General features: G+C 40.5%; 1 protein-coding gene across 1 annotated transcript in view; it reads left to right on the top strand.

Annotated features, from left to right (window-relative positions):
- The window catches only part of SUSD5 (sushi domain containing 5), a 102,553-nt gene that overhangs the window by 61,980 nt on the left and 25,566 nt on the right, over window positions 1-15,007 (top strand). Inside the window, exon 4 of the mRNA XM_069086139.1 lies at window positions 9,899-10,087. Coding sequence (XP_068942240.1) covers window positions 9,899-10,087 — 189 coding nt within the window. The remainder of the gene's footprint in view (window positions 1-9,898; window positions 10,088-15,007) is intronic.

Genomic DNA, 15,007 nt, shown 5'->3' with positions numbered 1-15,007 from the left:
CAGTTGTCCAGCTCTTTGCTTTATGATGAAATGTCAAAGATTGATGTCATTAAAATGATGGCTACCACAAAAAAAAATAACAAACAAACCAAAACTGAGTCCCACTTCCATTTTTGCTTAAGGGCACCCTCAGTTTCTATCTGTACAATTGACCATATTGATGGAGGAGGAAAAGCTTTATGGTCTGAGCTGAACTTAGAGTACTCAGCCATGTGCATCCCTCAAGGTATGATGATAGGAAAAGGAAGGCCTAGAGCAACCAGAAAGCAGCGGGCAAGAAGGAAGTTAAGTATGTGCCATGTGGGGAGAGGAGAACGTGAGGAAGAGAAGACAAGAGAGGAGACATATTGCGGTAGCAGACAGCTGATGTGATGGATTGTGGAAAGCAGTCTGGAGGAGAGGGGAAGTATGTCAAAACATGGAAGTCATTGGTTTGGTATGATTATGAATCAAGCCATGGATCTCAGCCACAAATGTCAATGCTTATCCAGGCAAAAGCAGTGGGATCCAAGGCAGGAACACTACATCTACAGCCGTGGGGTATCTTTGCTCAGAATTAATGGCAGGAAAATCCTGAACAAGCCGCTGTCCTAATAGCAGACTGACTTGTTCCTGTGAGTCACAAGGCTTTCAAGATGGTGTTTTCACCAACAAACTGACTTTGTAGCTAACATAAAAAAAGACTGTTTTGAATTGACTTATGGATCAACACCAGTGAGCCCTGAATGTGTGTTTTTCTTTTAATATACTGACTCCAGCATGAGGTAGCACATTCATTTTTTCTGTGTTGTGGCAGTATATTAACTTCAAATGTTAAATTTTTGCTTTCTGATTCCCCTTACCTTCCTTCTTTCCAAAAATTCTCTTTTTCTATCTTTATATATATATTATATTTTTATACATGTAAACATCATTTCCCTTGATAGAATATAAACTCCTTAAGGGCAGAAACGGTTTCATTTTTGTCTTGGGAAGCCATTACTTAGCATGGTAGGTAGTACACAGATGCTTAATAAATGCTTATCAATTGATGAATTCTGAACTGGATTGGGCAAGGGGATGTAGATAAAGATATAAATCATTGAATCTGGAAGGGATGCTAGACATCGCTGAGTCCAACTCTAATTTTACAGATGACTAAACTGAGGGCCAGAGAGGGCTTTGATTGCCCCCGCAGCTAATTAATGGCAATCAGAACTAGAAGCCAGGGGTTCTTAATTCCCAGCCTCATACTCTAGCCATCACATCCTATTATCTTCTATTCATTTTATGAATTTTTTTAAGACGGAGAAATCAAGACTTATAGGAAAGGAGTGATCAGTCCCAAAGTATAGAACAAGTCTGACAGTATCAGAAGTAAGATTCTTCACCTGACTTCAATGTCAGTGCTTCATTCATTTAAACCAGGAACCCATCAAGACTACATGTGCTGACAATATACTATGAGTCAAACAGATAATCATTTCACTTTAGTGAATGGATTTAAATTTATGTGCATCTTTCAACCCCTCTCTCCTCTGTAATCACAGGAGGTTATAAGACTTAAACCTGGAAGGAATCGTAGAGATTTTCTAATTCAACCCCTTCATTTTATGATGAGGTCTGGTGTGGCTCAGTGACTGACCCAATGGCACACAGGAAGTAGGGAGAGTCTGAATTCTAACCCAGGGCTCCTATGATTCCAAATTCAAATTTTTAATATATTGTACTGCATTTCCCAATCATAGAGGGATTTAAAAAAAATTACTGTGATTTAAACTGCAAGTACAAGCAATTTTTTTATTTTATTTTTTAAATAAATTCTTTTTTTAATTTTTTTTTATTTTTGTAATAAGCTCTTCTGCTTTTAACCTCTAGTCATGTATTCCACCAGAAATGATATTCTTCCTGAGACAAATGCCATCTAAGCCTGATGGAGTATGCAGTTACCCTCCATCTCCTTCCCTTAATGAAAGGGGAGTTCACAAAGATGATGGAATAATTATTTGAGATTGCATGCTATGACTCTGACTCTTGTAGTGTTATTACTGAATCCAATGAGGGGGAACTTTATTACTATATCTGAGACGAACAGACAAATCCAGAAATATGTTTCAGTTCTCCAAGGGAAAGTGTGATGCCCTCTTCACACCCATTCTTTTTTTTGATCATATAATTATACAGCTGATAAGGTATGGCTATAGAGCATCAAGATAGCTACAGTGGTACAGTGTAAAGAAAGTGAGTGAAGGTATGTATGCACATGGCATCTAAGCTTTCATTGAGAATGTTTGCACTCTATTGGCAAACACTAAGTCAAACCCTTTCCCCGTAGCTGCTGGCCAGAGTTGATCCTAATCTAAGTTTCATCCACAAGTTGCAACTTAAGCCCAAGTGTCTGTGTCCAGAGAGAATGTCTTTCACTCCATGATTTTATTTGGCTGAATTGGGTTTCTTCTTCTTTTTATTTTTGGCTTTTTGGAGGGCAGTTGGGGTTAAGTGACTTGCCCAAGGTCACACGGCTAGGATTTGTGAAATAAGTCTTTTTTTACATGGGTTTCAGATGTCTCTTGTTCCAGCCTTGTTGGGGTGGTGATGATGATGATGATAGCTAGCATTGACATAGCCCTTTAATGTTTGTAAAACTCTCTACATACATTCTCTCACTTCTCAAAACAACCCTATGCAATATACTAAAAGCATATGAGTCAACAGCATGATATGGTAGCCAAAAAAACTTACCATAATTCTCCACGTTAAGAGAGGGATTTTTAAAAATTATGTAAAAAGGAATCATGGGGGCAGCTAGGTAGCACGGTGAATAGAACACCAGCCCTGGAGTCAGGAGGACCTGAGTTCAAATGTGACCTCAGACATTTGACACATTTACTAGCTGTGTGACCTTAGGCAAGTCACTTAACTCCAAGTGACTTTGCCTTCCCCCCTCCAAAAAAGAAGAAAAAAGAAGAAAGGAATCATGTCCAAGATGAAAGACATAATAGTTTTACTGTGGACTGGCCTAGTTAAGCTACATCTAGAATATTATGTTCAGATCTGGGTACCACATTTTAGAAAGGACAGAGATGTGCTTAGAGTTTACCTAGAAGATGAGTCTGGGGTAGGGGTGTGTAGACTGGAGAATATGTCACAATAAAGCCCATTTGAAAGAACTGGGAATATATACCATGGAGAAGGACAGACTCAGAGGAGACATGAGATCCGGGAAAGACCTTAGCTTAAACAAGTCGAGGTCTCTCACTGCATCTGGAGTCATCTCCAGTCATCCTGACCTATGTTTGGCCCTGGACCCAGATGACCCTGGAGAAGAGAGTGAGGCTGATGACTTTGCATGGCCCTGCTTCACTTAAATCCAATTCGCTTTTAAGTCAAGACATCACTCTCCTGATGTCATTGGTCCTCTTCGAGAATGAATGAGAAGCAACTACGAATTTTAAGTGTTTAAAGGGCTGTAATGTGCAAGAAATATTAGGTCTAGTCTGCTTGGCCCCAGAGGACAGAATTAGGAGAAAAGGATGGTTGGTTTGTTACAAGGTAGGCTTCTTTTGGGATGGGGTAGGTGAGAATTATTGGAAAGTATCAATTATGGGCTGGGAGCAACAGAACTCATTTATAATTTTTTTATTTTTTAAAATAAATAATATCTTACCCAAAAAAATTTTTAAAGAAAAAAATCAGTGGTTAGAAGTTGAAGAGAGGTAGGTTTTGGCTCTATGTGAGGAAAAATCTTCCTAACAATAAGAGAAATCCAAAAGTGGAATGAGCTAGCTGCTTTGGAGGTCATAAATTTCCCCTCCATGGAGGCCTTTCAGCAGAGCCCAGATGCCCGTTATTTGTCAGGGCATTATAGAGGAGAGTTCTAGGTGGATATTGGTGGAACCAGACAGCCTCAGAGCTTCCTTCCCACTGAAAGAGTCTGTGGTTCTGACTCCCAGGTGGAAACAAGATTTTCTGTTCCATGCTAGTAGGCATTTGTCTTGGATGTAGCTGTCTGAATCATGCTACAGCCGCAGTTGAGGTTTTCTGTGGGGTGGAGTCCAGGCCTGCCTTTGGGCCCAGTCTATGATTTGCTTACCTTGGCTTCCCATTTTTAATTGAAAAGAAATCTTTCTATCCAAGTTACCTTCCAGATCCCACCCTGGGTAGGACAACTGGGTCATATCCTTCATTAGGAAAAGTAACTGCTCTGGCCTAATGGGGATTTTCTGTTGTTTTCTGCTTCTCTCGCCATCTATGAACTTCCATCTGTTTTAGTCTGTTGTATGTACTTCTTTTATCATTCTGATAGTTCAGACTGTGTCGTGGCATTATCTCCTATGTCTTTCATTTAGACTTAGGAAACCCAAGGCCCAGGAGGCAAGTAGGTAGGGATTCACATGAGTATTGTTTTCTGTAAAGCTGCCAGAGCCTAGTTCCTAAACATTTTTTGGTTTACTTGCTAAAATAGTCAAATCAAAGTTACCCACAGTCACAGAAATGGGGAGACCATGGATTGCTGGAATCATAGAAGAAACTTGAAAGAGAGAAAGAGAATTCAGTCTGGAGCCTGAAGATTTGGTTTTGGGTCCTGTTTCCATCTCTATCTCCATCACTGCTGTTTCACTGTGTAACACTGTCCCTATCACCTGTGTCAGCTTAGAAACAGCCTCTCTGGATTTCAGTTTCTTTCTCTATAGAATGAGAAAGTTGGATTAAATGATCCCTGAAGTTCCTTCCAGTACTAATATTCTGTGCTTTTTTTTTTTATCAAAATTTCATTATAGTCACAGGCTCCGAGCTTCTCCCTATTAAACTTTTTTTTAAGTTTATTGATAATTTTTGTTTTTACATTACCAGAATTTATCCTCATACCTTTCTCCTTTGCCTCTTCCAGAGAGCCATTCCAAATAACAAAGAATATTTTTTTAAGACAGAGAGGGAGAAGAAAAAATCAGCAATACAATGAAAAAGTCTGAAAATGCAATGTTCCACACATGGTTCTCCAACCTCTGCAAAGGAGTTAGGGCAGCTGTCTTCTTGGGGCTGTTCTTGTTCTTTGTGATTCTTCAGGATTCGTTGACAATTATTTTGTGGCTGTTGTTCTTTATGTTTACATCTCCACAGTCATTGCATGCATTATTTTCTTGGTTTTGATTTCTTCACTCTGCATCAGTTCACAGAAATCTTTCTGTGCTTCTCTATATTCATCATATTTGCCATTCCTTAAAGGACAGTAATGTTATATTACATTCATATACAATAATTTGTTTAGTCATTTCCTAGTCAATAGGTATCTATTGTTTCCATTTCTTTTTTATCATATAAAAGTACTACTCTATGGCACTGTGTGCGTGTCTGCATGCATGTGCATACGTGTATGTGTGTGTGTGTGCGTGCGTGTGTGTATGCAGCTAGGTGGTACAGTTGATAGAATGCTAGACCTGAAGCCAGGGAGACTCATCACTCTGAGTTAAAATCTGTCCTCAGACATTTACTAGCTGTGTGACCCTGGGCAAATCGCTTAACCTTGTTTGCCTCAGTTCTATAAAATGAGCTGAAGAAGGAAATGGCAAACTACTCCAGTGACTATGCCAAGAAAACCCCAAATGTAATCACAAAAGAGTCAGACACAACTGAATAACAAAATAAATATTTCATTGTTTATAGGGAATTTTTCTTACTGATGACTTCCTCAGGGCGTATTATAGTCCAGTAGTAGCATCACTGGATCAAAAGATGTGGCCATTTTGGAGCTTTGTTTGTTTTGCTTAATGCCAAATTGCTTCCCAAAATAGTTGGTCCACCAACAATGTGCTATATCTTCCCACAACCCCTCCAGCATTGACTTGTCCCCTCCTTTGTCATCTTTGCCAGTTTATTGGATTTGAGTAAAACCTTGAGTTGTTTCCTGCATCTCTCTAAGTGGTTTGAAGGATTCTTTCATGTAACTATTAATAGTTAGCAATTCTTTTGAGGACTGTTCATTTATATCCTTTGACTACTTATCAACAGGAGAATGGTATTTGGTCAAATTAATTTATCAAATAGGAATTTTTCCCTAAATAATTTACTTTGGGAGGCTTAATGAACATTGGAGTATCGAGTTCCATTGTTTCCACCTCTCCTTTGCCTAGTCTGTCCACTGAACTGCTTCTCTGTCTTTTAACCAATGCCAAACAGTTTTGATGACTGCTGTTTTATAATATCATTTGAGGTTGGAAATGCTATTCCTACTTTCTTACTGCTTTTTCCACTATTTCCCTTGATATCCCAGATCTTGTTTCTCCAAATGAATTGTGTTTGTTTATTTATTTATTTTTAGTTTACACCATTCAGTTCCACAAGTTTTTGAGTTTCAAATTATCTCCCCTCCCTCCCCCAAGGTGGCAAGCAATCCAATACAGACTCTACATATACATTCACATTAAGCATATTTTCACATTAGTCATGGTGCAAGGGAGAATTAGAACCAATGGAATGAACTACAAGAAAGAAAAAACAAAACAAAAAAGAGAGAGAAGTAAATAGTCTGCATTCAGACTCTGTAATTCTTTCTCTGGATGTGGATAGCATTTTCCATCATGAGTCTTTTGGAGTTGTCCTAGAACCTGGCATTGCTGAGAAGAGCCAAGTCTATCAAAGTTAGTCATCATACAATGTGGTTGTAACTGTGTACAATGTTCTCCTGGTTCTGCTCTCCTCACTCAGCACCAGTTCATATAAGTCTTTCCAGGTTTTTCTGAAGTCTACCTGCTCATCATTTCTTATAGCACAATAGTATCCATTACATTCATATACCATAGCTTGTTAAGTCACTCCCCACTTGATGGGTATCTCCTCAATGTCCAATTCTTTGCCACCACAAAAAGAACTGCTATAAATATTTTTGTGGGTCCTTTTCCCATTTGTATAATTTCTTTGGGATACAGTCCTAGAAGCGGTATTATTGGGTCAAAGAGTATGCACATTTTTATAGCCCTTTGAGCATAGTTCCAGATTGTTCTCCAAAATGGTTGGATCAGTTCACAACTCTCCCAACAATGCATTAGTGTTCCAATTTTCCCACATTTTCTCCAGTATTTAAAATTTTCCTGTTTTTTCATGTTAGCCAATCTGACAGTTGTGATATGGTACCTAAGAGTTGTTTTGAATTTTATTATTATTTTATCAAATAATACAATGCCTAGGGCTCATTGCATTGAAATGTCAGGAAGAAGGGAGGATGTAATGGTGAAAAAGAAGAAGGAAGAGGAGGAGGAGGAGGAAGAAGAAATCTTCATGTAATAAAAAGAAGGAATTTTGTATAAAGCATCCCATCAAAAACATATATGATTGAAAGAGAAGACAGTCTGGTCATATATCAAGAGCAAGGGATAACAAATGGATAGACCATTTGATGTCACAGTGTCAAAAGTTTGTGAGGAAGGTTCCTGGCATATTGGATGGCTCCCCTGTGATGAATTTATAGGAATATGTGAACCACAGTGGTACAGAATGAATAGGTGTGGATAGGTGGCAATCTGCATCACTGAAGGGAAAATCCACACTAGAGACCCTAGATCCATTAGAGTACTAGAGTAATGATACCTACTAATATTGAAATATGACCAAAGAGCTGGCTTTGCAGCTAGGAAGATCTGAGTTCAAGTTCTACCTTGAGCACATATGGACTGTGTGATCCTGGGGAAATCTCTTAGCCTTTTAGTGCCCCCCAGGGAACTCTAAGACATAAGTTGTAGGGCAGGTTTCATTCTCATAAGTGATAGAATATCCTTTTTAGAGATTAACACTTAATTAATAGGGCAGCTAGGTGGCGAAGTGAATAGAGCACTGGCCCTGGAGTCAGAAGGACCTTAGTTCAAATGCAGCCTCAGACACTTAATACTTACTAGCTGTGTGACCTTGAGCAAGTCACTTAACCCTAACTGCCCCTCCAAAAAGAAAAAAAACTTAATTGACACATAATGGGAGCTTCCAGGTAGGCCTGCATAGTTCTTGGCTAAAGTGCTGGATTCAGGAACACCAGAGCTCAAATAATTCCTTGGTCACTTACTAGCTGTATGTCCCTGGAAAAATCACTTGACCTCTCTGGGCCTCCATTTTCTCCTTTGTAAAATGAGAGCTTTGAATCTGATCTCCAATGTCCTTCCAACCCTTAATCTAGGATGCTGCTCTTGTAAGTCTATAATTATAGCTCTGTCATCCCCCACTCCCAACAAATATCCATTTATTGAGTCCTTTGAAGTGTGAAAAACCTGTCATGTGTATCATCTCTTGAGTTCTCCAGCAACCCTGGAGACAATTAGTATTAGGGTTATTTCCTAGAATCATCAGCCACTGATTGAATCATTGAGAGTTGATGGTAAAGGCTGAAAACATTTTGGCTTCTCTGAGACAGAGACAGGTCCCAGCCTTAGCTAGAAATGTTTCATTCTTTCCTTATTTGAGTCCAAAAGCAAAGGGATAGGAAACCCAGGGCACTAAATTCAAGCAGCTCCTAACTGGAAAGGCTGCTTCCTAAAACTCAGCATATTTAGTTGAAAGAAGAAGATTTCATCCAAGAGAGGCAGAAAACGCCCAGGCCAAGTGGCTGGAACTTACTTGTTGCATGTGTGTGGGAAACCCAGAAATCTATAGGAAATGGTCCGAGAATGTCAGGTGGGTTTTGGTGGTTTTCCTGAGCCAGATTCTCCACCTATGCCATTATGGAAATATCCTCTGATGGAGAAGATCTCCAGGGTCTTGTGGGATGGAATATTTTCCTTTCTATCTACTATCAAGCCCAGTCACTGTTCTCGGGGTTTCCTTTGGAGAAAATGGTGCTATGTTTGGTTTATCATCTTTCGCTCTAGTTCATAAAAATCCTTGTCATGCTGTAAGGAGAATAGACTTCCTCCCCCCACCTTGTGTGGTAATAAAATTCCAGAGGCTGAATGAGTGCGTTCTGCAGCAGAGGATATGGTTGGGGAGTGGTACCACAGGTGGGGCATATGGGACCACCGCCATGCTTTCCTGAGGTCCTTTATTCCAAGAGCTCTTAATCTTTGGGTGTCATAGACTCTGTTGGCCGTGTGGTGAAGCCTAAAGACCCCTTTTCAGAATGTTTTTAAATGAATAAAATAAAATTCCTAAGATCACAAAGAAAGACAATTATATTGAAATAGCTATCAAAAATATTTTTTAAACTTTATGGACTCTGAATTTAAAATCCCTGTAGTTTTATCTTTGTTGAAAATTCCTATGTTCTCCATCATTGACTGACTCCAAATAAGATCCTAATAGGAGTAGATTGTAGACAGAAAGAGAGGCCCACATTCTGAGTGAGGATTAGATGATTGAGGATATGGAGAGAGAGATGCTGGGTCTTTAAGGAATTAACTAGGATTTAATACAGGTTGACTAAAAGTCATCACTAAATAATAGTGGTTTCCATGAATGGAAACAAGGTCTGTTATCCAGTCTTCTCTGGCCACTGGGTAAAGTGCAAAGAGAGTAAAGAAGCTGTCAAGGAAACTTCCCTTTTTTGTAGTCAATCCTATTTTTTGCTCCAGTCAAAATTAAAGTATAAGTGAAACTATGAAGACCAACAGTACAGTTGCCCATGTTGAAGCCATGTTATTGCCCCAAGAATGGCAGTCTCCTGGCTTTGTCATCCAGAAATCTTTAGCCCATACTAAATAAGGAATGGGAAATAAAGGTGGGCAGAGCAGATACCTGAATCAAGGAAAATGGATTCCTTGTAGAGATCATTTCCTCTGTTCACGATATTATTAGTAAGAGACATTGCTTTGGCAATGTAAAAATGTGGTTCTAGGACACTGATGGACCAGGACTTTTAATAAGCTTTTCTTTCCCAAAGACTTAAAACCAGGAAGTGTTTTTTGTAATTTATGGACAATAATCCTTTCACCTTTCTCCTCAGATAAACCATGTGGAGATCCCCCTTCCTTCCCTCACACCATCCTACACGGCCACACTGGATTTGAAATGGGGGATGAGCTGCTGTATGTCTGTGCCCAGGGCTACGTCATGGGTCACAAAGAGACCGCCTTCACCTTGCTCTGTGACAGCTGTGGGGAGTGGTATGGACTGGTACAGGCCTGTGTGAAAGGTAAGCCCACCATATTGGGAGTTCTACAAAATGTTCCACCCATAAAGGATAGGGGAGGCATGGCTAGAAAGATCTGGAGGTTTCAGTAGCTTGCAAGTTAAGCCTGTGTCAGCTGCATGATATAGAAGCAAAGGTAATACTGGCACAGTCCTGGGCTCAAGAAAGACGAAGAGTAGTGCCCAAAATAAGGGCAGGCCAGAGTGCCACATTTTAGAAAGGACGTCGAATTTTTTTTCTTTATTTAGTATTTTATTTTCTCCAGTTGCATGTAAAAATAATTTTCAACATTCATTTTTAAAACTTTGAGTTCCTAGTTCTTTCTCTTCCTCCCTTTCCAACCCCCTTCACTGAGAAGGCAAGTAATTTGATATAGATTATACATGTGTCATCATGCAAAACATTTCCCTAATAGTCATGTTGTGAAAGAAAACATAGACCAAAGGGGGAAAAAAAAAACAAAAAAATCTGTATCCAGACACCATCAGCTCTTTTTCTGGGGAAGGATAGCATTAGAAAGGACACTGATAGGCTGGAATATCTCCAGATAATGAAGCAAACAAGAGGACCAGAGACCAAGACTTGAGAAAGGATCCAAGAAATTCGGGGTGGCTAGCCTAGAGAAGAGAGGGAAGACGTGTCTTCATGGGAGTGGGTAATCGACGTGGAAGAGGGATTGCAATTATTCTCTTTTATCTTAGAGATCAAAACCAAAAGCCAGCGGCCAAATTGGCTTTGAAGAATATTTTGACTCCATATGAGAAAGAACTTCCCAAAATGCAATGGGCTGCTTTGGGAGGCAGTGGCTTTCCCACTCTTGGAGGTATTTAGGGTCGAGATATCTGCTTTTTGGCAGTGCTATAGAGGATATTTCTATGCAGGTATGGGTTGGATTAGAAGGCCTCAGGAGTCCCTTTCAATCTTGAGATTCTATTTCAAAGACAGCAGCCCTATCCATCCCCAAGTTCAAGGAAATTTAGGAGTGATATATAATAAAGGACAGCATGAGAGGAAACTACAGCCTGGATCCATCTGATCCGTTTTTTGTTGTTGTCGTTAGAAAATAGCTCAGCTCTTTCCAGAATTCAACCTTCTTTGGTGTCTTTCAGTCAAAAACAAAGAATCCAGTGAAGCCGAGTTTTTGGTTGGACATGGCCTTATTTGGCTGCAGTGCATTGGAAAGCACCTCAATGGTGTTTGCTGGCCCTGGAAGCTTGCTCTGGGGCCTGCGTTGTGGCCCTTAGACAGGCCCACGGGTCAGCTTTGTAGACGCTACTGTGTCCTGCTGCTGTATCACAATGTGGTGGCCATATTGAACTACTCATGAAATCTATTTCCAAGGTACCCACAAAGACTCCAGCCTCCTCTTCCTCTTCACAGGAGACAGCCAATCTGCCAGTAAATGCCTACTATGTGCCAGACAAGGGGGTTCTCAGTTCCTATTTTAAGGCATGAGGAGTCTTGGTAGAAACTTCCTTAGACCAAGTTCCGTCAATGAGAGAATTCGTTTTTTCAATTACATTGCTGCCTTTTTCCACCAGGAGAGGAGGTCTGCTCAGGCTTATAAGGATATGGTTAGAAACCCAATGTCACAATAATTCATCTCCTACCACACCCTTAACTGTTCCCCCTCCCCTTCCAGCCCTGCACTGGGTTTTGTCATATCCTTCCTGCCATTAACCCATCCTTCCTGGCTTTGAGCCCTGCCCCCACCATTCTCCCCTTCCTTTTCCCCTTCCCTCTTATATCTCCTCTATCGTCCTTACGGAAGGGATGGGGATTATTCAACTCAAGGAAGTGAAAACTGGGGTGGGGGAAAAGAGGGTGCCTAACTGTTCGAAGGATAACCATATAAAAGGTAGTGAGCATGTTGTTTTCTCTCCTTAGCATCTTCCCCACCACTGCCTATGTGATTTTCCTAAGCAGAGGTCTGACCATGGCGCTCCCCTACTCAATTATCTCCAGTGGTTTCCTATGACCTTGAAGATAAGATGTAAAGTCCCCTGGTGTACATACAGTCTTTCATGACCTGGCCCAACCCGACCCTTCTAGCTTTATTACAAATTACCCCCCTTCTCACATACTATGGGACAGAGAGCCTTTCATGATGTTCCTTGTACACTAATAATAATAACTAGCATTTATGTAGCTCTCTGAGGTTCGCAAAGCATTTTACAAATATTTTCTCATCTTATCCTTACAGCTCTCCTGGGCGGTAGGGGCTAGTATCATCCCCATTCTACAGATGAGGATACTGAGGCTGAGAGGTGTCCCTGACGTGTCCAGGGGAGCACAGCCAATGATGTTCCATCTCTCTTCTTTGTGTCTCTCCATAGGCTCTTTCCCATGCCTAAAATGCATGCCTCCCTTTCTACAACCTCTGGCTTCCTTCAAGATTCGATTCATAAAGCCTTCCCCTATCCCTCTAGCTGCTAGCGCCTCCTCCCCCAATTCTCTTCTATCTATTTCGTGTATTTGTATTAATGAAGGCTATCTAATATGGTTCACACAAGAGACCAGAACAGATATATCTGGAGCATTTCCTCCCCCCAACCTTCTCCCAAGGAGACTTTAATTCCTGCCAAGAAAGGAATGGAGTGCAGGGACTGACCATTTAATCTCCTTAGAGAGGGGTATTGGGCTAGAATTATGTCTATTTGTTCCCTTAAATATTCTTGGTTTAGGGGATGTAGTTCTCAGTTTAAGCTAAATTCCTGATCAGTGTTCATAAATGGGAAAGGGAAGACCCAAGCTCTAGATGCAAAGCTTGACTTCTTCCAGTGAATACCAGTTCCACAATGAACATGCACATAACCTATGGCAAAGAAAACTTTTCATCCAAATCCATAGCAAAAGAGAAGTCAGAGAGAGTATACATATGAGAGCATACACCAGGCAATATAGCCTGAATGGGACTCTCCCATTGGGAGCAAGGTATGTCAGTTCAATGGAGAGAGAGACAGAGAGAGACAGACATACACAAAGAGACAAAGAGAGAGACAGAAACAGAGTCAGAGTCCCAATTCTTACCCAAGGGGAAAATTCCCCTAAGCTTTAAGAGACATGATGGAGACTGCTAGCTCCTCTCATGTCCCTGAAGAAAGCTTGGAATCCCATGTCTTCTCTCTCAACACTAGAAGCTGAACAAAGAGACTGGAGAGCCTGAAGAGACTGAAGAAAGTGAATCTCTTATCTCTACTGCTCTGACCAACTCTCCTCTAAACCTATTACTGGCATGGGGCATTGATCACCGCCAATGAGCAGAAAGTTCCAAACCAGTGGGTTTGGGAGCTCAGGTTACACATACAAACACGCATGTACACATCTCACTTTCAGATACATGTGTATACCTATAAACATGTGAATCTATGTGTCTGTATAGTTAGATCTATATGTATATTATATCTATGTAGCTCTATCTACTGGAGAGAGATTAATATGCATATAGATACACACACAACTCACTTTCAGATATATGTGTGTGCTTATAAACATGTATGCTCATATCTATATAGATCTATATGTGTCTGTCTATCATTCTATCAGAAAGAGAGATTTAGATGCATATAGAGATACACACGGACACACAGCCTCTCCCAACTAGAATACTTTTCCAGGCCAGGTACTGATTTCATTTGTCTTTTTATCTCCAGTGCCCAGCATAGAGGTGGTGTTTATAAGTGCTTATTGATGGATTCATTCTCAGTTTTCTAATCACCAGCTTACTGTTTACTTCTATGGTCAGTTAGCTGGACAAATTAAGGATGGCGCTCTCCTGTTAGGGGGGGCAGGGGGAAGCCAGGGGAAAGACAGGAATGGTCCAGGCTGAAGTGTGGGGAGCTTAGCCTAGGCAGAACTAGGTTTGGGCTAGAACTAATGCTATTCATAGATGTTAATATTGATACCTACCATCAACATAAAGCTTCAGTTCAACTCTTTAGAAAATAGATTTATTAAGTGCCTACAAGGCAATAGCTGGCACTTTTCAAGGTCCTAGGGATACAAAGATGGTAACTTAGAAGTCCCTGCCCTCAAGGGCTTATCATCTACTGGGGATGCAGATGGGACAGGCAAAACACATAGTAAGGAAATACAAAATCATACAAAATAACTGAGAGAGAGTGACTGCTTTTAAGTGGTGCAGTGGGTAGATCACCAGGCAGGACTGTAATCAGGAAGATCTGAGTCCAAATTCAGCCTTAGATACTTGCTAGCTGTGTGACCCTAAACAAGTCACTTAACTTCTGTTGGCCTCAGTTTCCTCATCTGGAAAATGGGGCTAATAATAGCACCTGCCTCCCAGGGTTGTTGTGAGAATCAAATGAGATAATTATTGACAAGCACTTAGCACAGGGCCTAGCACATATTAAGTGCTATATAAGGGCATTCTTTCTTTTTTTTTTTTTTTAACATTTACACATGATCTCATTTAAGCCTCACAACAGACCTGTGAGGTAGGTACTGCATTTTACAGATGTGGAATTTGAGGCTCAGTTATTAAGTGTCCAGGGAGGGATTTGAACCCAGGCCTTCTTCATACCAAGTCTAGCACCCTATTAACCCCAGGCCCACCAGAAGACCTAGTGATCCATGACCTGAAGTCAAATTTTAGATGGATAGAAGATGATTATGACTCTCCTTAAATATAGATTGAAGATTGCCTAGATTAATTAGGGGTTTGATGATTAGGTAATTGATTTTTCCAGGTAATCAACCATAGAAGAAAACAAGTTGTTGACAGGAAAACTGAAGAAACAAAATAACCAGGCTAATGTCTGTACTGGGTTGTTAGTAACAGGCCTGGAGAATCAATCTTCTAAATGACTGGCATTTAAATAATCATAATTAATATTCTCTCTCCCTCTCTCTTTTCTCTTTCTGTCTCCTCTCTCTCTCTCTCTCTCTCTCTCTCTCTCTCTCTCT

Source organism: Petaurus breviceps, unplaced genomic scaffold (genome assembly GCF_028583685.1).
Source record: "Petaurus breviceps papuanus isolate PSGF00001 unplaced genomic scaffold, PetGlider_PUasm1.0 178, whole genome shotgun sequence".
In the NCBI taxonomy this organism is placed as follows: domain Eukaryota; kingdom Metazoa; phylum Chordata; class Mammalia; order Diprotodontia; family Petauridae; genus Petaurus; species Petaurus breviceps.
The sequence above is the reverse complement of the archived record's forward strand: the minus strand, read 5'-3'. Positions and strand labels throughout refer to the sequence as shown.